The sequence below is a fragment of the Varroa destructor genome, unplaced genomic scaffold, assembly GCF_002443255.2.
Source record: "Varroa destructor unplaced genomic scaffold, Vdes_3.0 BEIS01000003.1, whole genome shotgun sequence".
Taxonomy (NCBI): domain Eukaryota; kingdom Metazoa; phylum Arthropoda; class Arachnida; order Mesostigmata; family Varroidae; genus Varroa; species Varroa destructor.
In genome coordinates, this window is record NW_019211456.1 from 48,625,775 (window position 1) to 48,647,809 (window position 22,035).

Below are 22,035 nucleotides of genomic sequence, written 5' to 3' on the forward strand. Positions count from 1 at the left end.
TTTCGGCTGTTTATAGAAGATTTATATGCGAGAAGTCAAAGTACGATTTTCGTCGTTCAATGCTCAAAGTTAAACACCAGGTTGTGGTCATGTCGTATAAGTTCCATGTTCAAAGCATTCGCGTTCATTCTCCGTTCGTTATTTAGCTTTTCACCTGTACTCTTTAATCTCTCTCATTCCTATTTCTGTCAGTTGCTTTTTCTCTCATTTACTGGATATCTTTCCCTCTCTCTCTATATATATATATATATATACTACTCATTTACTAGCACCGTATTGGGGCCGCAACATAAGTCATTAGGTCTAATTACCAAGATGATTATGTATATTCCGCACAATTAACAGTGGCAGCGCTTAGCACGTGGCGCTTATCTTTACAAACTATTGACCAGGATGAAGACTACTTATTTAGCCCATTATCTTCATACGGTTAAGAGTTAAATATCGTTCTTTTTCTAGCAGAGCCACTCTTTCACTTAGTTTTTTTCGCAGTTTGAATCATTCAGACCATTATCACCCATTTCTTATCATGCTCTCCCTGTGTGTGCTCGTGTGTACGCCTCCTTAAACGTTACACCTGCATTATATATATATGTATGTATACCACCATAATCTCTATTTTTTTTGTATTCAATACCCTAATAAGTGTTCTGCCGTTGCATACAACACTTGTATTCATATTATCTATCATTCATCACTCGTACACTTGTTTGCACTTCTTCAAGATTCCACTTCTTTCATTAAGTTCGTCATTTGTAAAAATGCTTTCCTTATCCTCCTGTCATAGATTCGGCTGCTCATAACCAAATATCTTTGAGCCTACTTTTTTAATCTGATTTATAATCTTCGTCTCGTCTTTTGTCTCGTTTTTCTTTCGACACTTGTTTTGCTTCCCGCTTACCCTAGACATAAAAAATGTAACTAACCATCAGCATCACATTCAGTACCTCCTTTAACTCACATCATTTTTGCTTGGCAGGTCTGACATCACGAACAACAGCAGCAGCCCAAATCCTCGAAGCATCAAATTTCCAATATAACTAACTTTTTTGCTTTTGAATTGCTTCGTCTTAAATATGTGTCACATTCATACCACAGCGTCAACACATACTAAAGCGTGCTTACGCTTTCACTAGCTGTTTATCTCAGACATGTATTTAGGCCGGTAGAAGGCGAGTCACGCAACAAACCTGCTGTCACAATCTCAACCGCCATGAATGTCACTCCCGAATATATACCAATTTACTTTTTGTCTATACGGATGAATGTGGTACGCGGCACAGGAGAGCCTTTATGCACACCCCGCCGAAAAAAGTTTATAAAAATTAATCGTCCTTATTAACACGCAGACTCGCTTTTTTTTTAGCTTCTTATATGGAAAAAAGACAAAAACAATAGCGCTTCTTTTTAAATATTTTAGTTACTCGATGTTGACATATGCTGAGAAGATATAACGTGAACGCATAACAACGTGTCTGCTGATGATTGAAATTTTCTAAGTGAGCATTATTATTATTTATATTATCCTTAGTGGCTCAATTTCGATGGCTAAGTCAGTCTCTCGTAAAAGAGAAGGTACGCTTCCGCATTAAGCGCCGAGGTTTCAGAGGTTTCGTGCACCGACGAGTCGCTAATGTGGTACCACCGGCCTTCGGAAATGCAAACCTTAGTTTTTCCCGTCTCTCGTACCGCATCCTTTTGAGCAGCTGCTTTTGAATCAGCCGTACCTTAAAAAAAAAGGGAGAAAAATCAATAAAAAGCGCAAAATAAAAATTAACGAAAATCTGGGTGTAAGTGGATCAAACATACCTTAAACATGATATATAAAGAAGATTGAACTTAGTAAACTTAGCTGAACACACTGGTGAAAGAACGAGCTACGCCGCTACGACGTAGGTCCTTAATAAATCATTTTGACCTGATCTTAGTATAACGATGAATGGTTGTTAATGTATTAATTTAAATATTATAACGGTACATTATTGAACTTGTTAAGCATCGATCCAAAATATCATGCATTTTTGCGCTATCTGTATTATGTTGTGTACGTTTTTTCATTACTATTGTCATTACTTCTATTACTACTATTATTATATATTGTTCTGACATGTATCTATTTTATTCGATCTATACCACTAAAAGTCTGTCTGCATTTGTCTGCTTGTTTGTCGAACTCAAGACGACCCCTTAAGGTCGTGGCCTTGGCTGGATTTGTAGTTCGCTAGAATTTTGTCCTACTAAGTAGTGTGCGGAAAATGGAACCAATCAGCCAAACAGTTGTTTTCAAAAATTTGCTTTTCTCGTAGGCCATGATGCTAATTTGGTTGGTGGTAAACCACGGCAGCAACTTTTCTCATTTTGCATGTTTGAAAACAATGCCTCATCATCATTTATAAATACCAACGCGACCGCCAGCATCGTCCGCACTGATGTCTCATCAGTGAAAACTGTGTCGCATGAACAAATCTGCTCAGCTTGTCTTGCATTAAAAATGTGTTTAAACTATCTTGTAGAAGGAACTATTAGGTTATAGCCATTAGGGAATAGGTGGGCAGTCTCTGATGTTATTATAAATATGATTACCCTAACATAGACAAGAACGTGTCTAATAGAAAACAAGGTGCGGGGTGAAGCGCTCTATTTAATACTCGTTTGTTCTTGTACCATTTTGCAACACTGATGGGGGCTGAGGGTACGCACTGGCTTGTTCATTTTCTGCTTCTGCTCGATCAGGTGTGTCCGACTCATGTGCAGTGGATAGAGTTCGCTCGGCCTGCTCACAGCGCCTGTGCATTTCTCTAATTAAATCGTCGAGTCCCATCTTGAGTGGGAGCGGTTGCAGAAATTTACAGCCTAGTCCTGTGTTTGGCCGCACCTTCACAAACGCCGTGTAGTGCCCCCCATGAAGGCCACCGGAATGCTCCACAATACCATACAGACTAGTAATCACGAAAAAAAAATCAAACAAAATGACTAATTTAAGTTTGTCTGGTTCACTAAAAAAAAGAATTTTTCTTTACGCAAAGTCCCGTGAATTTTTTTAGATAAGCTCAATTTAAGATCTACAAGGTAGCATTGGGACATTGACTAGTTTTTGTAAATGTAATGTTTGAAAGCGTATATTTGCAGATATATGGCGCCGATGGAGAGGGAAAATACAAAACAAAAAGAATAGTAGGTAAAAACTAGTTTAGCTTTAAAGCTTTTTCCAAATTTCAACAACGCCATGCTCTTTTGCCACAGTACAAGGCAATAGCTAAAAAATTATAGTCGATCGCCATTCTAGAGATGTTTAGTAAAGCGTTTTCGAATAAATGTCGACTCCTTATACTAAATCTTCGGGTATTTTTCTTCCCTAAAGTTCCCTGCTGGAGTCCATCATAATTAATGTCTGCCACACTGTAGCGGTTACATCTAGGTATTCTATGATGACCGATGTTCATGAGGCAAAACTGCACAGATTAAATCACAAATCAAGCAAGCTAAAAATGAAAGCTTTTGCTCGTACGCTTCATATACTTGATTATAAGAACTCTTAATAAATTTGGCCAACGAGGGTCCAACATACCTGTAGAGAATGCTAGTTTGGTCGGGTTGTATTGAAGGCAGATTAATGCATGCTTTACTGCAGTATGGAGCCAAATCAAGGATTTTCGGAAATGAGACACGCACCCCATTTTTCCTTAGACGCATGCCATCCTATAGAGAAAGAAATGAAACATTTGCAACCACACTGCTTCGCGGTAGTTCTTTAATAAAAGCCCAAGTCTGAAATACTTTCGAAACCTTAAAAACATCTAAGGAGAACTCTGTTTATCCTAGAATAGCCTATTTGTAGGCTTCATCGTATATATATATATATATATATATATTATAGGCACTATCCCGCCTGCCTATCTGCATTAGGTAATTACCTGCATAAATCTCTTCAGGTGAAAAGTAAGTACTGCCGGTGGGATAAGGATTAAGAGCTGCATCTTAGCGTCGTTATGGACGCGTTGCTTGGAGCCATCCTTATTTGGCTTGCCGTACGCCTCCGTGCAATGGTCACATCCGAACTGGTTCTTTCCGGTCAATAGTTCCTCGTCCGTAAACGCAGTGAGGCAAGACTCTAAAGAGTGATCTGTTGATAAGTTCCGAGGCACCATGGTTCTGTTGCCAAATGTTGACAGTGACTGTTCTTTCCAGACGTCCATATGTTCCCGAAGAAGCTCATCCTCTTCGCCGTCCGGGCACACTACATCAACGCCGCTATCTGTATTGCAACATAATTATAATTTTTACCAAATGCCAACGAATTCGTTAAGACCTGGATGTGGCATTGAACCTGCAAACTACTAGTGAACTGCTCAAAGCGAACTATCCTTTTATAGAAAGCACCATTCATTTACAAACCAGAAGCATGTTTCTAAACAAGAACTCGATGGACTCAAAACAATATCCCTGCATTTCACAAGAAGTGGCTACTGTATTTGGCTTCAAAAAACATTCGCATGCGTCTAATTCATTTACGCGGATATTTAGATATGTTTCGTCAAAAAGGATTGCTGCAATGATTTACGAATAGATATCTTTGGTGTAAGCGGTTGATCAGAGAAGTCTTGAGACATAACCGGTGTGTTGAGTGTTGTGAAAGCTGGAATAAAATGTTAGATAAGGTAACGCCTTGAAATGCCAGTAACAAAAACTGGATAAAAAAATGCATTACACTATCTCGAATGTTTTACTAACCGGATCCGTTGGTTTCGTCGCTGGCTCGTCTCCTCTGAGTTATCCCAATTTCACTTACTTTCGCCAAAATCGATTCATCAACTTCTGTGACATTGCTTTCCGCTGTGTCCGGGGGTTCTCGCTTCTGATTCTTTTCATCTTCGGTTTCGCGGTTGACTTTACTTCTGTCCTTCGGACTGCTGCTGTCTTCCCGCTCTGTGTCGTCATGTACGTCATGTACAGGCAAGTCAACGGGCACCGACTCGTCAAGATCTTTGTCCTTCTCACCATCTACCTCCTCGTTAGGCTGGTTCGTTTGGGCGGTCTCTTTTAATGTCGCAGTCGCAACAGTCCGCCCTTCATTGAGCTTTTGTTCCTTTAACTTACACATGCTGTTGTTGACGCTGCTATCTAGGTCGTCCTCAGCTGTACTTCCAGCACTGTCTTCTTTTACTGATGCGGTCTCACCATCATTAACGATTGCAGGACTGTTTTCACGAGACCGCGAGGCATCCTGTGCTTCATTCTTCGTCATGTTTTGCTGCTGTCTTCGCTGCTACAAAAGCAGCACGCCAAACAATACAGACCTCGGTTGAAACAAATTATGTCGGATGCTAGCATTTCTATTTGTTGTCCACTGGCATTAACTGCCACTAGTAAAACTGTCAGAATGACCCCTCTCCATGTGACACCAAGATACATGCTTGTTTTAGAATGACTACGCTTTTAAGAATAAATTTTGCGCATATATCACATTAACGTATATATGACACGCCGGGCTGATGCTGATGGGAATAATATATTTGGAACCTACCTTCTTTTTTGCCTTCTTATTATTTAACTTCAGTTTATTTAGTGATGCGCCCTTCTTCGTGCCATATTTCTCCTCGAGCTCGTCCATTATAGGGTCCGGCTTGCGCTGAGCTGGTGCAGGCATTTTTACTGGTCGAGGGGTCGCAATCGACAAAGATATATCAACAAACGGTTCGAAGTTCTGTGAGGACTTACGACATTTTAGACAAAGGATCGTGTTGATCAGAAGACCACCAAAAATGGTCTCGAGAAACGTATGATGGGTCTGCTTCTTATAAGCATCAATTTGTGTACGCAAATACGGTTTGACACTCTGAAATAACATGTTCGCAATGTTACACACTTGATAGAAGAAAAATGCCAAGTGTTATTTTTACCAAAAAAGTCAAACTCAGTAAATTCATTTGTATATAAGGACGTTGTTGCTATATTCAGTTCATATATATAGTTCAATGAACAATGAAGTCATGAATGCGAGGATAACACCACAGTGTCTTACAGCCTGTTTGCACCAATATGCAGGACCACATGCCAGTATTCCTACATTGGTCCCTAGTAGCTGCTTCCTTGTAGACCAATACAATTAAACATAATTTTTTTTGTTTTCTTTAATACATTTTTTCAATATACTTTTAGATGTTTATAGGGCTTTCTATAGCATTTTTGTAAAAGCAACTTACATCAGGATTGACGTTTTTTTTTAGTCCAAAGTGGCTGAGTATGGTCCGCTTCATACGCTTACTTTCTTCACTGAAGACGCCATCGAAGAGGTGCCGAAGCAACTCGTGGCTATCCTGTTGTGCGAAGCCACGAAACTGTGGAGATTTCTGGCATATATGGCCAAACAAATCGCTAGGACATAGAGTCAGCTGACTTGACCGGTTTCGAAAGAAGTGAAAGAAATCTGCTAAAGCAGAAGTAAGCTCCCCAGCCTCGTGTAGCTTGAGCTCGAGCGTTTTCATGTCCTAAAGTTAACAGATGTAATTAACCACGAGGTTGGCAATAATCAATCGTCATTATGACAGACATAATCTAAGTAACATTAGATCTAAATTGGCGCAAAGTATCGCATCCGATTTCAGTTAGCATAGCTTGTTGCACTCAATACGACAAAAACTTTTGGCAGTTTATTTCGCAGAACTTTTAATATGTTCACTATACGTCAGCTTTGCGGTATACATGCCAATTTGGGATACAACTACAATACTGATCTTGGTACCATTGCATTGATCTTTCAATATAATGACATACTCTTATAACGGACTTCTTCCCCATTGGCTGAACTGTCCACAGGACTCCCCCTGGACTGTTTCTCGCTGCCGCGATGCATGCATCTGTCAACAGATGCGTTTGAGCAAGATTCTGCATGACCGAGTTAAAGAAACACGTGTTGCCGAGGTTTTGGAGACCCTTAGGCCGTTGCAACTCTTCCGTGTCACTAAGAGTAACCTTTACATTGACGTCGCTAAGAGGCGTGCTTTCCTCGCTGGACGGGCTAGGCAAACTTGCATCGAAAGTTGATTTGTCCCTTTTCGAATTTGATTCTGTTTCTGAACCAAAGAACGGAGGCAACAAAGAAATATCAAAATCTCTGTATATGGCAAATATGCGACGGTATATAGCGGTTCTTAAAAAAAAAGGAATTTTTTTCACTTCCAGGTGTCATACAAAGATTGGCATAGTTTACAATGTATTGACTCTTAATCCATAACTTCACAATGGCATTAATCCAAATATATTGCTACATATTTCTTTTACGACTCTTTGTTTCTATGTCATAAGCATACAGTTAAATTTCAACTGAGCTCTATGGTAGCAATGCAGATCGAATATCACTTACTGACTGTAGCGACTCGTCGGAAATCTTTGAGATTATTTCGTTTCTTGTTAGAGCACTCCTGTGGTGGCTGACCAGTTTTGTACCCTTCCAGCTGTTTACTTTTGGTGCTTTGGAGCCCCTTTATTGCTTGATCCAGACTCTCTGTTTGTTGTGGGTTCAAGTATTCATTGCATTTGTAACACCACACCTGCCACGTGACACAGTTCACAGCAATGTCGTGCGAATCCGAATAGGATGCGTTTTGGTGCTTTACTGCATGTTGGTTCTTACTGTACCTGTGCAACCACAACCGATAATTGCTATTGTCAAAATTCTAGTTAAAGATTAAATGTAATAATGTTAGATACGCGTAGTTCTGATTGGCTGTACTTATATATTCATTGTAACAGAACTGAATGACCTTTGCGACCATCCGTTCTGAAGAGAGCAGACGTCGGATCATCGACACTGTCCCCTGTGATGTTTGTTAGTACCGATGCATTCATGTACTATTTCGTTCAAGTAATTAATAGATCTGAAACGCCCTAGCAATAAAATGCGTTCATTGACACCTCTGTTCATTTACCTAGAGCAGCCGCGGTTGGCACATTGCAGACAAATCCAAATCGCATCTGCAGCGTTCTCATCTGTCATTGAAGCTATCGTAGACGTTATGCCTGTAATCGCCGTTGTCGGTCCGTTCTCCTTGTTGTCTGAATCAACTTTATTTTCTTTAATCTCCTCCACTTCTTTTTCCCTGCCGTCTTGCTCTTTCTCACATTGCTTGCAAGCGCTTAAGTCACCGAGTTCGCCAGATGTCCAGGCTTTGCGGAGTCTATTTATGCACAGGGCTTTTCCGAGGTGAGGGCATTTCGGCGCTGAAATCACAAATGACAATAGGGAATTATAACCAGTAATCGTCTTACAACGTTGAAAGATTTGCTGGACTATTTTCAAGTACGAAATTTATCGTTTGCAGACGACAGCATTAAACTTAACCCTTTCTCATGAAACTTGATGAAAATTTGCTGACTTTCTTTGGGGTTATTTTCAAATAAATGTAAAAAACATCGAATGTCCGTTCGATTGAATGGACATATAGGTGCCATTATCTTATATAGAAGTGCTCAGCTCGCAGCATAATTATAAAGCTTAGTCTTTTAATATCGTTATGCAAACTGTACTAGAAATCACACGGGATTTGCGATCGCAAAATCCAGCCCGCTTCCACAGTAATCATTTACGGCTCGGTGCCCTGTAGGGACTGCACATGTGCTAGCAAAGCTAGTGTTACCATAGATACCTAATTTAGAGGTCCAAATTAGTTTTATTTGCAAATACGGGTAGAATCGCTCCCATTTTTCCTGTGGGGTACCAAACTAACAAAAATAGATGCAGGGTATAAATTTACAACCAGCAATTGTGAAGTCTACTTCTGTGCAGATGTTGTTTTAGGACAAATAATAAATACAAAAAACTACATAGGCATCAGTTTCTCGTGCAATGTCTACAAGGTTAATAGCGAAGTGCCACTCAATAACAACAATGCCGACACATGTTTAGATGCCGATACATGGGCATAACTTACCTGCCTAAATTTGCAGAGTTTAGCCAAAAGTTATTTGTGGCGATCATTAATAGTACAGTACAGAGATAAGGCGAAATGAGATCCTACAATTGTCAAAACATAGGCCATTGTCTCGGAAATAGACTACATAGTCGTACAGTGTCTGTGTAGTTCTTTTGAATACTTATACAATTGTTGCCGAACTTTTTGTATATTAAAGTTCACAAATCATGCTCATTATCTTGTAAGTAAAAGGTTATCTTCTGTAATTATTAAAGTACGTGAATTATGTTCGTTGCCGACGTGCGCCGCTTATAAAATATATGCTTGCTCTTATGGTGTATAACATCAACAAGGTAATCTCCGGGCGTTAAATCGAAACAACTGATTATTTAGCGAAGCTTCGTTGCAAGCACGTGGACTAGACGCTCAGAGCATTCTGTAACGTAAGCTTGAAATCTTCAAACATACACTCGAACCACTACGAAAAATGAGCAGTGAGAATTTAGGATCATGCTAACTGACGCTCAAATTAGCATATTCGTTTTTACGTACATCTAAATCTGATACGACAACCTGATTTTTTTTGCATCGTTCTCCAATCGCTTGCTGTCTATTAAAACATTATGAATAGAACTGGTCACGCTGGATAAACAGCAAATTGGACATATAAGTAATGCATTGTCTGCGTCTTCACTTGCATCCGTATTCCTTGCGTGGTTTGCCATTTCAGTAGTTCAGTATCTAAACAGGTTTCTGTGCAGATTGTTTAGCTTAGTGTAAATTGCATTTTTTTAATTAAAATATTGTACAATTACATATCTGCTATTTTTATGTTACTGACAGCATCATTCGTCTCAAATTACGCCTCCAGGTGTTGGGTGTTTGAACAACTGAGACGAAATGCCAGTAGGAAAAATTAATTTTCTTTTACATAACCAGCTAGTATTACGTCATCGTCGTTTTCGAGTGGAATTACCACTATATATAACCCTGTGGAAACAACTCAGACCCCTTATTAAACTATATTATAAGGGGTCTGAGTGTCTATATATTCCGTGTGGGACTAACACAACGCAAACACGTTTCTTTTCTTGAGTTTAATAGAATCGCCACTGGCATTCCGCGAAGGTCATTGTTGAAGTTTAGAGATCACCGAGTAGTAAAATGATCACTCACAGATGTACTACTAACCAATTTCAAGTTCAGGAGGCCTTTCTTCGACTCCACGCGTGTCCTGGTCGCTGTGACGTCGATTCTTTTTCACCATCGTGACCCTCGCGCAATAATGATTTCACAAAACTACATGGACAGGATGACAATTAGAGCTCGTATAGAAGAATACACTTACGCAACGGCCATTCTATGTTGTTGACGGTGATGCCAGCACTATTTACACATGCTTACAATTAGCGCATACATTCGTTTCCACAACAACGGGCAGATATACAGTATTTCGGCAGCGAATTGCTTCAGCCCACACTCACAGTCAGCAATCACAGCACCTGCGTATCCACCGCATAACACTGAACGCCGCGGAGTAGTGGTCGGTTCGTCCAGCGGCCCGCCTGACTCCTGGCTTCTCTACGCCACTCGAAATTATTGCGGCTGTATATACCACGCAAAAGTAATAAGCTTCTTTATATCGGAAATGGTCTTTTTGCTTTGCCGCACCTGTTGTTGATGTTAATTGCTTAAATGACAAAACCGAGTTGTTATGCAGAACCGGCGGAAATAAGAACTGTGTGGCTGCCGAACGACGAACAAATCCAACAATGAACACTCCATCTAGCAATTGAAACCCGCCGGCCACTCAGTCAATTTCTCAGCCACCTAATCAACTAACCATGCATTTGTTGATGTGTGCTTGGCCTCTAAACCGCCAGGTGGCGCCCACGTGTTTGGCTTGCAACATTCAGCCTCGGCTGACCGATGGTGCCCCACTTAATTAGCTGTCCATTGTTTTATAGATCAGTCGAATTTCATCATAAAGTGTTTACACCAGAGACAGATGATGTACCAGGCTTCGAACCTGCAAAATAAAAATCCGAAATACGAAACGCGCCGTAATCATGGAAAATTCCTAGTCCAGCCAATCTACACGCGTCTAACTATGGGTGAAACTGGGTTATTGGATATTCGGAACCCGACTCTCACTCAGTTCTTGTGGTCGCTGACCCTCGCCGCCATCGACTCTCAGGTGATTGACGACGACGGTGACGAGTGTGAGGTTTCCCTAGCCCATTTTACTTTACCTGTACCTCTTTCAAGTCTCGGGAGGCCGGCCGTAGAAGCAGCTGCAAAATAGTAACGCCATCTGTAACAGTGTTAAGCATAACCTGTAGTGTGTAGCGTACTATGATCACAGCGTGCTGCAGTTGTCAGGAAGGCAAGATCTCCGTTACACATTGCTAGAGCCAGTGATACATGGATTGCTGCTGTTCCTCCTCTGTTACGTATAGACGATGTCGGCGTCATAACATTTGGTGACGGTGTTGAGGGAGCGTGATATTGCGTTAGGGGAGAGAGCGAAGAAGTCGAACGGGAATAAGAGCAATTCTTGCATCTTGTAAAACGGGATAAAAACGGTTAGTATTTTCGGCACCGTTAACGACCCAACGAGCAGAGAAAGCTGTCGTGACAGAGAAAGAATGAGCATGTGAGATGGGCAAATAAATGCGTTATTTTTCAAAATAGCCTTGTTTGTTTGTGGCTTCTTGCAGAATTTTATTTTTTTGATTGCTGCAAGCAAAGATGAAAAAATAAAATCTGATTTGTTTCGCGCATTTTCCCACGGCTACACAAGGAGATCTTTTCGCCTTCTGCTTTCATGCATATTCAAACAAGTACGATAGTATGAGTGCTTTGGGTTTATTTGAATGTGACACAGAGTCGAAGAAATTAAGAGTGACTTAAAATGGGTCTTTCATATACGGATTAAAAGCCACTAGCAAACAGCAATTCATGCCGAGAGTGCAGCATAACATAGTAACTTGAGATTTATTTTTGACGAATTTATTATATTGTCTAGTAACAAAATAATGAAAAACTGATTTCGTGTTACACAGTCCACATATTCTATATAAGAAGTATCATCAATTTACCTTTCTCTGTTCAAGAAAATGTTACTTTTTTTTATTTCGTTTAGATAGCAGGATTGTGTCGTGTTTGTAACAGTTATCTTACAGTGTCCAATTCGATTTGTTGCTTACAAGGATAAAATTACAGCGAACTCACTTGTATGGAGATGATTATCCTAGTCACCCTTTATATAGCATGGTGGAACGTAGTATTATCGAACGTTTAGTTGATTTTAGAAAGACGGATTCAAATAATAACTCTGACCTATACTCGAATAAAAGTTACCTCAGTATCACAACATTCACAGTAATTGCAAGTTTAAATTTGTACTTACACAAGTGATATCTGATACAAAACAGGTTAGAGTATTCTACGAATCGATTCGAATACAAACATTTAGTATAATCTCCTAATACTTGGTGCCAACAATCACTGAATATTACGGAAATTACTTTTTTGGGAAATGTTGAGAATAGATTAAAGCTTCACCTTGATCTTGAATTTTTTCTACGTTTTCATTTCTTGCCTCGCGCAAAAGATAACTCTTACCGAGTTTCGGCGCTTAAGCTCATAATGCGAAAGTAATGCCAATTGGTCATATATGACTTTCACTATGAGGGTCATTGCGGTTAATAACTTGAAGAAGCTACCTAGAAAGTCGCTACGTTTTATTTACTCTGTTGCTCCAAGATGAAGTCTACCTCTGCATAACAGGTCCGCAATTTACAACGAGAAAAATTGAAGCCCGTCTAAGAAAGCAATGGGAAGGAGCATATAACAGGGAAGCAATCAGTCGGGTATATGTTTAGAGGTTTAGTTTACCCGAAACCGAGCGATATTCTTGATCCATTCTTCGCGCTCCTCCACTTGTTTTTCGAAACGCCGCAGAACCTTCGAATCGGCCTTTCTCATTTTCTTATTATTATTATTACTTTTTTTTTTGAACCTCGAACTTATAAAAGAAGTTCGAGATTCAAAATTCGCAAACTTGCTTGCGAAACAGCTTTTAAGCTCATCGACGGTATTACTTTTTTCCGAGACAGCCGCAGGTCGAATCTGAATTCAATAAAAAACGCGTCCATGAAATCCGCCATTTGTGTACCCAGCTTCCTCTACGTTCAATATATCGAGCAAAAAGATTTCATAAAATGCGAACGTAATGCGAACATTTAGAACTTATTTCGTAGCTGTATTTCTGTCTGACAAACATGGGGGGGAGCTATCTGACTATAAGGCGTGTTTTCTTTGTCCTTCGTTTGAGGCCTTGCGACGTCATCATGCGTTTCAATGCTCGTAAATCAATGGCGCCCGATCGATGGTAAAGAGTCAACAATCGTCTCTTGTTGCAGCCTTCAGGCGTGCAACTCATGACCTAACTAAAATTGTCCATTATGCGCAAGTTTTTTGCAAACACCGGACAAAGATATTACATTGCAGAAGAGCGATGTCTATCTAAAAAAGTGGAGTTGCTAAACCAATAAGAGAATAAGGACTCTACGAAAAACAGGGTATGTAAATCTAATTGATTCATTGGAATCTATTGAGGTTATAAAGTATCTATAAATTTAATTGTCGTCTATGTTTCATTCATATATGGGAGTTTGCTGTGATTATATAAACTAATGATTATACAAGCTTAATATTTTTTTTTGTTCTGTTGAATGCATATTAGTTTGGCGAAAAGGCGCAGAGATGAAATTGAATTTTGGTTTAGAGAATGCAAATCAAGTGTTCTCATCGAGTACCAGTGGACTTACATTAGCTCGTTCAAAGACAGAATTGTGATATTAATTTAAATAATCACTTAACCTGAAAGTAACAACAACTTGTTTGTAGAACGATATGAGGATTTCGGTTCCGGAATGTACTGCTTTCTGTTTAGAGAATAAACAACATTGAACTGTAATGGAGACTTTTTCCATGGTCAAATCTACAAGGGATCTAAATATCATTGTAACACTTACATTAAGGCTTAACATTAAAAAAATAGTATATCACCCTTTTTTGAAGTCGAGCTTCAGCAAAATACACATAATGCTGTTAAGTCTAGCGGCTTCAGCTTGGAAGTTAAACAATATTGGCGAAGAAGTCATAATCCTTGCTTCTATCTCAGTTTTTCACAATAATGGGATAAGCTTTTTGACCATATCTAAAAATATAATATTGTTCTTAAACATTTTATTCTGCACCCAAATAGTCTCAGGAGCGGGCTGGCAATAATATTTGTTGAAACAGCTAAGATCGAAGGAAGTAATAGGTTTAAAAGGAGACTATATAGAAGCTTAGGCAAGAATGATTTACTCACTGAAAAAAATGTATGCATTTATATAAATTGTATCAACCAAAATGGCGTATCGCACTTTTTTCGAGTTAGCATTGCAATATTTGAATTGATTTAACACACATTTAAAGTAAGACCGAGCTTTCGCTTAGATTATATTTTATCATACAGATGCTTAGTGCCGCTGTACAGTCGTAGCACAATATACTTTAAAAGAATGTTAGAATATTTGATCGCGCTAAGAGATTATCCGGATGTTTACCGGTGCTATAGGAACAGATTGTTGATGTTTGTATCCAATTAATGGACCGTTGGTTATGGTATAAATAGTAGTCTCTAGCAGCATTTGTATAAAGCGCAATGTTAAAGCTCAGACGTTTATAGGACTCAGAGGACGCTTACTATTTTTTCTTATACTTAATATATCTAAGTGTCATAGTTCATTTAAAAATTTCGCTTACTGTTTATTAGTTTACCTGTAAACACTATTGATAAAACGAGTAAAATAAATATCAGCTGAAAGCAACGAGCGTTATTCTATTTCTGCCCCTATTCTAAGTGTACGACCTAAATTACGTATGTAGTAAAAACACTTCGTCCAATGACAGCTGTTTAACTATTACTGTTGATTTCAATATAGTTTTAAATGACACAAATATTATACAAATGACTAATGAATGGTACTCCAATTTTTCAAAGGCATTTACAGCTTGATTGTTTTCGAATACAGAGTTGAAGTTTATCCATATAAAGCCAATGCTATCAATTTCTCAACCAAACCTTTTCACGAATTCGTGTATTTTTTCGAGAAATACTAGCTTATTTGGTTGATTAAATGGTTATGTATTGAATAGATGTAACATTCAGCAGACACAAACCAGTGAGAACACGTCCAGCACGGCAACTAGTGAGATAAGCAAAATGTTAGTAAACAAGCAGTAAGGACGTGGCTTAAACCTACGGCCTGTTTCCGACCTATCCTACTCGTTAACTAGTACGATAGTAATATCATGCACTGGGATAATTTATAGAGGTTTTTCTTTTGTTGAAAAGAACATTCTCATCTATTCATCTAATGGCAAATAATAGACATTTTACATTTCATAACACAAATTGCATAGTGGAAATTGCAAAAAATAGTACTAGAAAAAAGGAGCACTTTCAATACAATATATATAGTATGTCACGCGGATCGGTTGTATGGTTTAGGCCCTTGTATTCGCTAGTCTGTTCTACAAAGAAATGCAACTCATATATTATGAGAAGTTATGCTCAGACACCTTACACTGATATCATATAACAGGTCTTAACAACTAAAGTTGCTCTTCATATTACTATAATTAATTAGATTGATAATTAGATGCTTGAAACGCGTACATGCTCGAACAGTCCGTCTCTGTTATTCATATGATCGTTTTTTTGGCCAAATAAAAGTTATATTATACTGTAGAATTGCAGCAGGATGTTGCAATTGTCCAGAATCCTCAATCATATATTGGTTATGTCGTATCTAGTTTTAGTAATAATCTATTTCTTTGTGACGGAGGGATGTGTTTCACGATACAGGAGGCTAAACTTGGTTCACAGAATTAACTGTTAAAGTGTTAAGCTTTTGACATCTCATATTTGCTTCGCGTAAATTAATCCTTCAAATAGATCTCACTTGTGGCAAGGTAGTCAGTCTTTTTTACTTGTTTTAATATACTCTAGTTAATTCAATTTCTCAAAACTGTTATATTTCCTATAATTTTTCAGAACACCGTGTCTTTAGTCATCGCTTAGTTATCAGAAATCTCGGCATGGCGCCGACCAGATAATATTTGAGGCCTGACAACGTCGATTTCACTCCTTGATCGAGCAGGGGCAGAGCTCATGATCCCGTTGCGGTGGGGGCGTGTAGTGCGCCGAGGAGGTGCAAGGGGTTTTGCCCGAATAGGATTTAGAATAGCCGAATTAGGACCCCTAGCCATTATGCTAGCTGTTATACCTCTACAAGTCTTCGTTTCCTACAAACTCTCCAAAAACATGGACCGCAAAGCTTCCATGGAAGAGTAAGTCGCGGAACAGTTATGGTATATATTATAAGATGAATACGAGTAAACTAGTTTGTTTTTTAATTTCAGACAACCTTATGCTGCTTTATCTTCAATGAGTGCTCATATGCATTGAGCAATATTGACTATGAAACTTTTGTTCATATATAAATATATAACATAACAAAGGCAATATGCCTATGGCAAAGGTAACGGCGAAACACACACAACAAGCAACACCTTGTTGCTTATTGGTGCGACATTGTTGTCATTGTCACTAATAATAGCAACATAAATTCTCATTACCTTAGTGAATCGAATGGTTGAGAAACAAAACATGAGAACCGGCAAGCTGACTGACCCTTACACACATATACTTGATCTACTCAACGATTTTTTGCTGCCGCTTACTGGAATGATGTAATCTTATTTGACATCCTTAAGGGAAAAGAGATCCATACGACCCATCTTTACAGAGGGCGTTCGGAAGAGAAAACTGCTACGCTAAGTTTCTTGCCCATTTTATCATATCGCATCGACAAAGATTACTCGGAGCTTGTACATGTATCTTTATTGAACAGCATGGATTCCGCACAAAACGCTTCAACCTTAGGCCACGAAACATACATTTCCCGAGAGCGCACCGTGTGTCATCCGCTAAAGCAGGCGCTCCGCGCTGTGCCTGTTAGGGTCTCAAAACTCTTCTAGCGTAGGTGGCGGAATATTCTAGTTTCAACCTTTTGTTGAGTCAACTGACATCCCAGAAGGTGATAACCTGAATCCAGTCGTTCTTTTTTTGCTGCTTAAGGATCTGGTCCTCCGCATTTAAGATCCAGTAGGACACGTAAAAGAGCTGGTTTGCGCCGATGAACTTATCCTATTTGGAAAGGATTAGCTTCACGCCCAGCAATATCTCGCAAGGTTCTTTATTTAAATGATATGGTACTCGTGATCAACATAAGCAAGGAGGTCGCAAAGGCCGCCTCGTTGTTATCGCCGTACTCGATATAGGACGAACGGCTCTGATGTATCTAATCACCTTGAAGTATCTAGGTATAATTTTACTTACAAGCAGCCGAATGTACAAACAGCAAACCGCATCAGAAGCACAGCATGGCATGTGGTGGCGAGTGTGGAAATACCAACTTTCTCCAAACTTTCCTTACAAACGGCGCCAGCCCTGTTTGACATTAAGGTGGGTTAAGTACCTTTCTTCAGAACTGTGGATTATGTGAGAACACCTCTGCTTGGCACAGTTAAAAAAAAGCTTAACAAATTACCCTTTATTTCTAAAACGCTCTATGAGACTACATGCCATATCATAGAACAGATACGTGTGCCTCTTAAGGCAGCTATTTGCACCGAATCTGGCATGCAAACGTTGCACTATTTCCGCTTATTTAGAATCTATCTCCACAAAAAGATGGCGGAGATCGATCCCGACTTCTACAACAGGAGAAGGCATGACTCATGAAATATGGAAAAAGACAAAAAGGGAACCAACCGATACATAAATACGCACTTCGCAGGTACATGAGTTTCACTGCATCCTATGTGGTACGCAGGGTTTTCATTTGCCAGGCGCTACGTGCGTTTGCACAAGATTTGGTGAAATATGCCTGAAGTGCCATGTGGCGTCATGTATTGCAGCAACTTCGCTGAACGGTCTTTCAAGCCGGGCCATTAATCTTGAAATGTTCATACATTCACGTAGTGAAACAGCGTTTATGTACGCATAGAAAAACATTTGTATTTCTAAGTTGTTCAGTCACCGTTTGTCAGCTCATAGCATTTCTCTAAATGGCGGTGCTTTGAATCATGTCTACTGTTTCGTAGGTTGTTTGAAGCAACTTAAATTATGTATATTCTAGGGAAGCTGTCAGAGTTTTCGATGTATACTAAAAGTAAAATATCTAGCTGTTTTAACAGAAGTTTAACTTTTCAGTAGGCATTCGTTCCTGAGTACAGTAAAAATGTGATTTCCAGTTTCCACGTGTAAGCTTTTTATATAGGCGGAAACCATGATTTTTGAGAAATGATCAGTCGCGGCTCAATATTAAATAAGGGGACAGGGAACAAAAATTAACGAACTTGATCTGACCTATCCTGATTTCAACGTTCAGGCGTTTTTCAGCTCGTCTATTTACGGACCACTTTACCACGTGGCTTTCATTGGAGCTGTGGCGTCAGCTACACGTTCAGCGAGTGCGGATGGGTCTCATAGGGGATGTGTCGCCACGCAGACTCTATCCAGACATCCCTGACCCGAAGGGTGAATGTCCTGCAGTTGAAGTGATGCGATTCCGCCATCCCCAAGGTTATTATGCTATGTCACATGTGCCACGCGGAAACAGGTTCGTTGACCAGTACGTTGCAGTAGTTGATTATTTTATCAATTATATAATAATACTGATAAAGTATAAATAGCTGTACGCCCTTGGTTAATTACGCCTAGTCACCAAGTGTTCAGAAAGCAATAAAACAAAGAAGATGGTATGTTCAAGTAGTATAATCTGTTCAAAACGTTCAAAAAGAAGGTCTGTTAAAAAGTATAATATAGAATTTATTTCTGCAATAACTGTCTCAGATAAGCCGGGGAAGAATAATTCACATGACATTAGTTAACGTTCGCCCAGTGTTCTTTTTCTTTTTGGCAGAAATGGCGTACTTTTCCGCGTAGGCAACATTGTCCAGCACCGAATTACGGGCTATCGTGGAGTTGTAGTTGGATGGGACTTACGAGCTCGTGCACCACACGATTGGTTTAAGGCGCATTACGAGCCAGACAACGTAAGACCTGTGTGAGAGCGTAGTATCTTATTATAGTTTTCCGCCTATGGGACTGTAACTCACAACCTTCCAGATATCTAATAAAAATATAAGCAAGAAATTGAAAACTACATTATCTGTTATTCATATGCGGTATTCAAATAGGTACTAGCTGCACATATTCGGTCGGAACCCCACTACGCTGTTCTAGTCGATATCCGGGATCGATCACCACCTCAGATGGTGTACGTGCCCCAGCATTTGCTCATCCGATACCAGCTACCGCAGATAGCTGCCTCTACGCCGCGGGCTGCGTTTGAGCAGGTATTTATTTAGGTGTTTCTCTTTCGTATACTTGTATCTAATACAGCCAATTAAGGCTGCTATTCCAATTTGCAACTAGCTAATTTATCAACATTGTCCTAACAGAACTTAGCGAATCTTATTATCGTGATGAATGCAATAGTTGCAGTCGGAAGGTTCGAACATAATATGAAACATTTTTTGCAACGATAACGCCACTAAAGCTTGCACTAGTATCTATAAATGACTACTTTTTCGTTTCTTATGCCTTCTCTTCTTACTAAAACGCATTTGTTTATGTCGCTTTTTTTCAAAAGGTTGTTCACCCAGTGCTAGAGGATTACTTCGTTGACTTCAATGGACTCAACTACGTTCCTCGACCTTGGCTCAGGGCACTTTATCCTCGTGACTAGCAGTTTATGTAGGTCTTAAGCCGTGACCTACGAATAAATAAAGACGGCAAGACAGACATGCTCATTGAAGGAAGTTACGTAGTTAAAGGAGCAGCACAACAAAGATACCAAAAACCAGAAATAAATCGCCAGCGGGCTATTATCTTCCTTGGGTCTGCGTAATGATTAAGCGAAATTTCCACAGATGAAGGAAAAAGGAGTCACCAACCTCTCGTACCACAAGCCCATTAAACTATTATAATATAACTGAATAATATGCAGTGCTGTAATTGTCTAATACTTATAAGTGTTGTGCGTGGAACTGAAAGCTATTTATTATAAGGCACAATGTGTCGAGTGAATCTTTGCGTTTAAAAGAGAAGGAACTTCAAAAAACGTTCAATTTTTTTATCTTGTTATTTTTGTGTGGGCTTATACAGGAGTACCGAGAAAACGAATAGCGTGGGTGCAGTTTTTGTTAAAGGGAGGGCATTATAATAATAATGGCTTTATTAAGAATAGTTGTGACCGTTGGTCTCACGGTGTGGATTATTCTCAGTCATCAGTTAGCCAATTTTACTAATCGAGGTGACAAAGCAATGAAACAAGACGAAAATGAAGCATTGAGCTTTTGAAGACACTGATAGGAAAGAGTAGGCTTTTACATCAAACAGCTAATCAACTGTACAGCTGTATATTAGACTAATGTATAAGCTACTAGAGCACAGTATAGCCGACTCAAAATATAACAAAAATATAAAAATTTCATAAAACCATTTAAAAACTGATTATTCATCTGAGTCTTCACTACTACGGGGAACTATTATCTACAAGCCTCGTCCCTGCTTTGTCATGTTGGCCAGGATCTGCAGCAACAGACAGCTTCGTATTCGGCAAACATTTAGCTAGAGAATCAGGTATAAGGTGCGGTGACCTAATGCGTAGGTAGATCTACAACTACGTGACAGATAGAATTGGGATATGATCTAGCAGATCTAAACATTGGTCAGGTGAAAGGTTTAACAGTGCTAAGCAGTAAAAATCAAGTTCACCAGATTATTATTACTATTAATGAGCACATTTCTTTTTTTTTATACATTATTAGGGTTAAGTTAAACACATTGTTTTTGCAATTTCTATTAAGAACGTTACACAGATTTGTTAATCTTAATGTGACAAATCATTACAACTAAATCTGCCAACAGTCTTATCAAATTACCTTTATAGGATGGCATTCATTGACACTTTGACAAGTGAAACGGATCGCAAAAATGTCATGTTCATCATAGAGATTGTAACCACTTTCCATTAAACGCCTGTTTATGACATCCGCCAATAAAACTTTTTAGTAAAACAAAGTTGCCTTTTTGCTTCAAGATAGACATTTTAAAATAATCAACTTTATTCGTATGTTACCCTGCGAAGTTTTACAAGTTACTTGTTGGCTTCGTATGATTGCGAATCTATTCGTAAATGTACATATTCGGCTGTTAACTCGACGTTTAGGCCCCAGTAAGCGACTCCGGTAAACCAAGAGATTTGCGGACTAAGTGACTCGCAATCCGGTTGAACTGGTCTCGGTCCTCGCGCCACATTTTCGCAGCATCGACATTCGCTCCTGATTCGACGTTGGGTTCCGCCAACATCGACACAACAGAAAGCAAGATTTTCTCGACAGACTGGACTGGACTCCAACGTTCCGAAGATGACTCGTATCCCATCGGATCTTCGCCTTTGGAAAAATCGCAGTGTTGAAACAGTGACAACAAAACGGATTAATACAGCAAGGACTGTTGGTCCTTATACTTTTTGTATGGATTTGCTTCTTTTCTATGCATACAAACCATGCATCACTATTAAAATGGACCGTGGTTGATTATCACATTTGAACTTTAAACTATGAGTACTTGCCATAGGTTGTCACGCGAGAAATGAAATGAAGTCAACATACCTGGGGCGTGTAGTATGGATATGCATACCCGTCCGTCAGGGTAAATATTTGGATGGTACATTTCGCAGGTAAACTGCATCTTGGGCGGTGCAAGCGGGTAGTCCGGAGGAAAGGTCAGCTTCGCAGGGAATACTCCACCCTCAAAACATGTTCCTTCAGGTCCTGTGATCATGGCCTCCCATTCAAAAAAGTTCTCCTCATTGATTGGTCCTAGAAAAAACATGGCACCCGCCACCAAAAGTATATGAATTGTCCTTATATGTCTAAAAAGTTCAATGCTTATTGGTAATATCTTTTGGACTCCTATCTGTCAAGT

The 22,035-nt window shown here is 39.4% G+C and overlaps 3 protein-coding genes and 1 long non-coding RNA gene across 11 annotated transcripts; 1 reads left to right on the plus strand and 3 right to left on the minus strand.

Moving 5' to 3' along the window:
• On the minus strand, positions 1-10,740 carry Usp16-45 (ubiquitin specific protease 16/45). 3 transcript variants are annotated; one of them, XM_022798444.2, is made up of 11 exons: positions 10,104-10,740; positions 7,929-8,220; positions 7,364-7,638; positions 6,775-7,073; positions 6,204-6,488; positions 5,525-5,836; positions 4,732-5,266; positions 3,915-4,255; positions 3,569-3,699; positions 2,701-2,939; positions 1-1,727 (listed from the first exon to the last, which is right to left on the minus strand). In XM_022798444.2, exons 1-11 carry the CDS (start codon positions 10,177-10,179, stop codon positions 1,549-1,551), a joined length of 2,964 nt encoding a protein of 987 aa, XP_022654179.1. In that variant the 5' UTR covers positions 10,180-10,740; the 3' UTR covers positions 1-1,548. The 3 variants fall into 3 exon arrangements, with proteins under 3 accessions (XP_022654179.1, XP_022654178.1, XP_022654176.1); XM_022798443.2 differs by having other exon boundaries at positions 2,665-2,939; positions 4,732-5,263; positions 10,104-10,739; XM_022798441.2 differs by having other exon boundaries at positions 2,665-2,939; positions 10,104-10,738.
• LOC147757073 (uncharacterized) lies at positions 10,425-17,716 on the minus strand. The gene is made up of 3 exons (XR_015323886.1): positions 17,585-17,716; positions 17,374-17,484; positions 10,425-10,941 (listed from the first exon to the last, which is right to left on the minus strand). It is a non-coding gene; the product is annotated as an uncharacterized LOC147757073 (long non-coding RNA).
• LOC111247489 (uncharacterized) lies at positions 11,073-21,126 on the plus strand. Of its 6 annotated transcripts, none has more exons than XM_022798450.2 (7): positions 11,073-11,497; positions 13,252-13,498; positions 16,027-16,322; positions 18,428-18,658; positions 18,941-19,094; positions 19,239-19,397; positions 19,694-19,940. In XM_022798450.2, exons 3-7 carry the CDS (start codon positions 16,144-16,146, stop codon positions 19,787-19,789), a joined length of 819 nt encoding a protein of 272 aa, XP_022654185.1. In that variant the 5' UTR covers positions 11,073-11,497; positions 13,252-13,498; positions 16,027-16,143; the 3' UTR covers positions 19,790-19,940. The 6 variants fall into 6 exon arrangements, with proteins under 6 accessions (XP_022654185.1, XP_022654186.1, XP_022654184.1 ...); XM_022798451.2 differs by having other exon boundaries at positions 13,315-13,498; XM_022798449.2 differs by lacking the exon at positions 13,252-13,498.
• A 144-nt stretch (positions 21,127-21,270) lies between these two features.
• Ubc7 (ubiquitin conjugating enzyme 7) lies at positions 21,271-21,891 on the minus strand. Its single transcript, XM_022798454.2, has 2 exons — positions 21,720-21,891; positions 21,271-21,500 (listed from the first exon to the last, which is right to left on the minus strand). Exons 1-2 carry the CDS (start codon positions 21,889-21,891, stop codon positions 21,271-21,273), a joined length of 402 nt encoding a protein of 133 aa, XP_022654189.2.
• Between the last annotated feature and the right edge of the window lie 144 nt (positions 21,892-22,035).

Coding starts and splice junctions, on each gene's coding strand:
- Ubc7 (XM_022798454.2), bottom strand. CDS start 21,891: ATGATCACAGGACCTGAAGGAACATGTTTTGAGGGTGGAGTATTCCCT. Junction 21,501..21,719: donor ATCCATACTACACGCCCCAG/GTATGTTGACTT, acceptor ATTTTTCCAAAG/GCGAAGATCCGATGGGATAC.
- Usp16-45 (XM_022798441.2), bottom strand. CDS start 10,179: ATGGTGAAAAAGAATCGACGTCACAGCGACCAGGACACGCGTGGAGTC. Junction 7,074..7,363: donor CCGACGAGTCGCTACAGTCA/GTAAGTGATATT, acceptor TCTTTGGTTCAG/AAACAGAATCAAATTCGAAA. Junction 2,940..3,568: donor CAAACTAGCATTCTCTACAG/GTATGTTGGACC, acceptor CGTGATTACTAG/TCTGTATGGTATTGTGGAGC.
- LOC111247489 (XM_022798450.2), top strand. CDS start 16,144: ATGATCCCGTTGCGGTGGGGGCGTGTAGTGCGCCGAGGAGGTGCAAGG. Junction 16,323..18,427: donor CGCAAAGCTTCCATGGAAGA/GTAAGTCGCGGA, acceptor TTCAACGTTCAG/GCGTTTTTCAGCTCGTCTAT. Junction 19,095..19,238: donor CGCATTACGAGCCAGACAAC/GTAAGACCTGTG, acceptor GTATTCAAATAG/GTACTAGCTGCACATATTCG.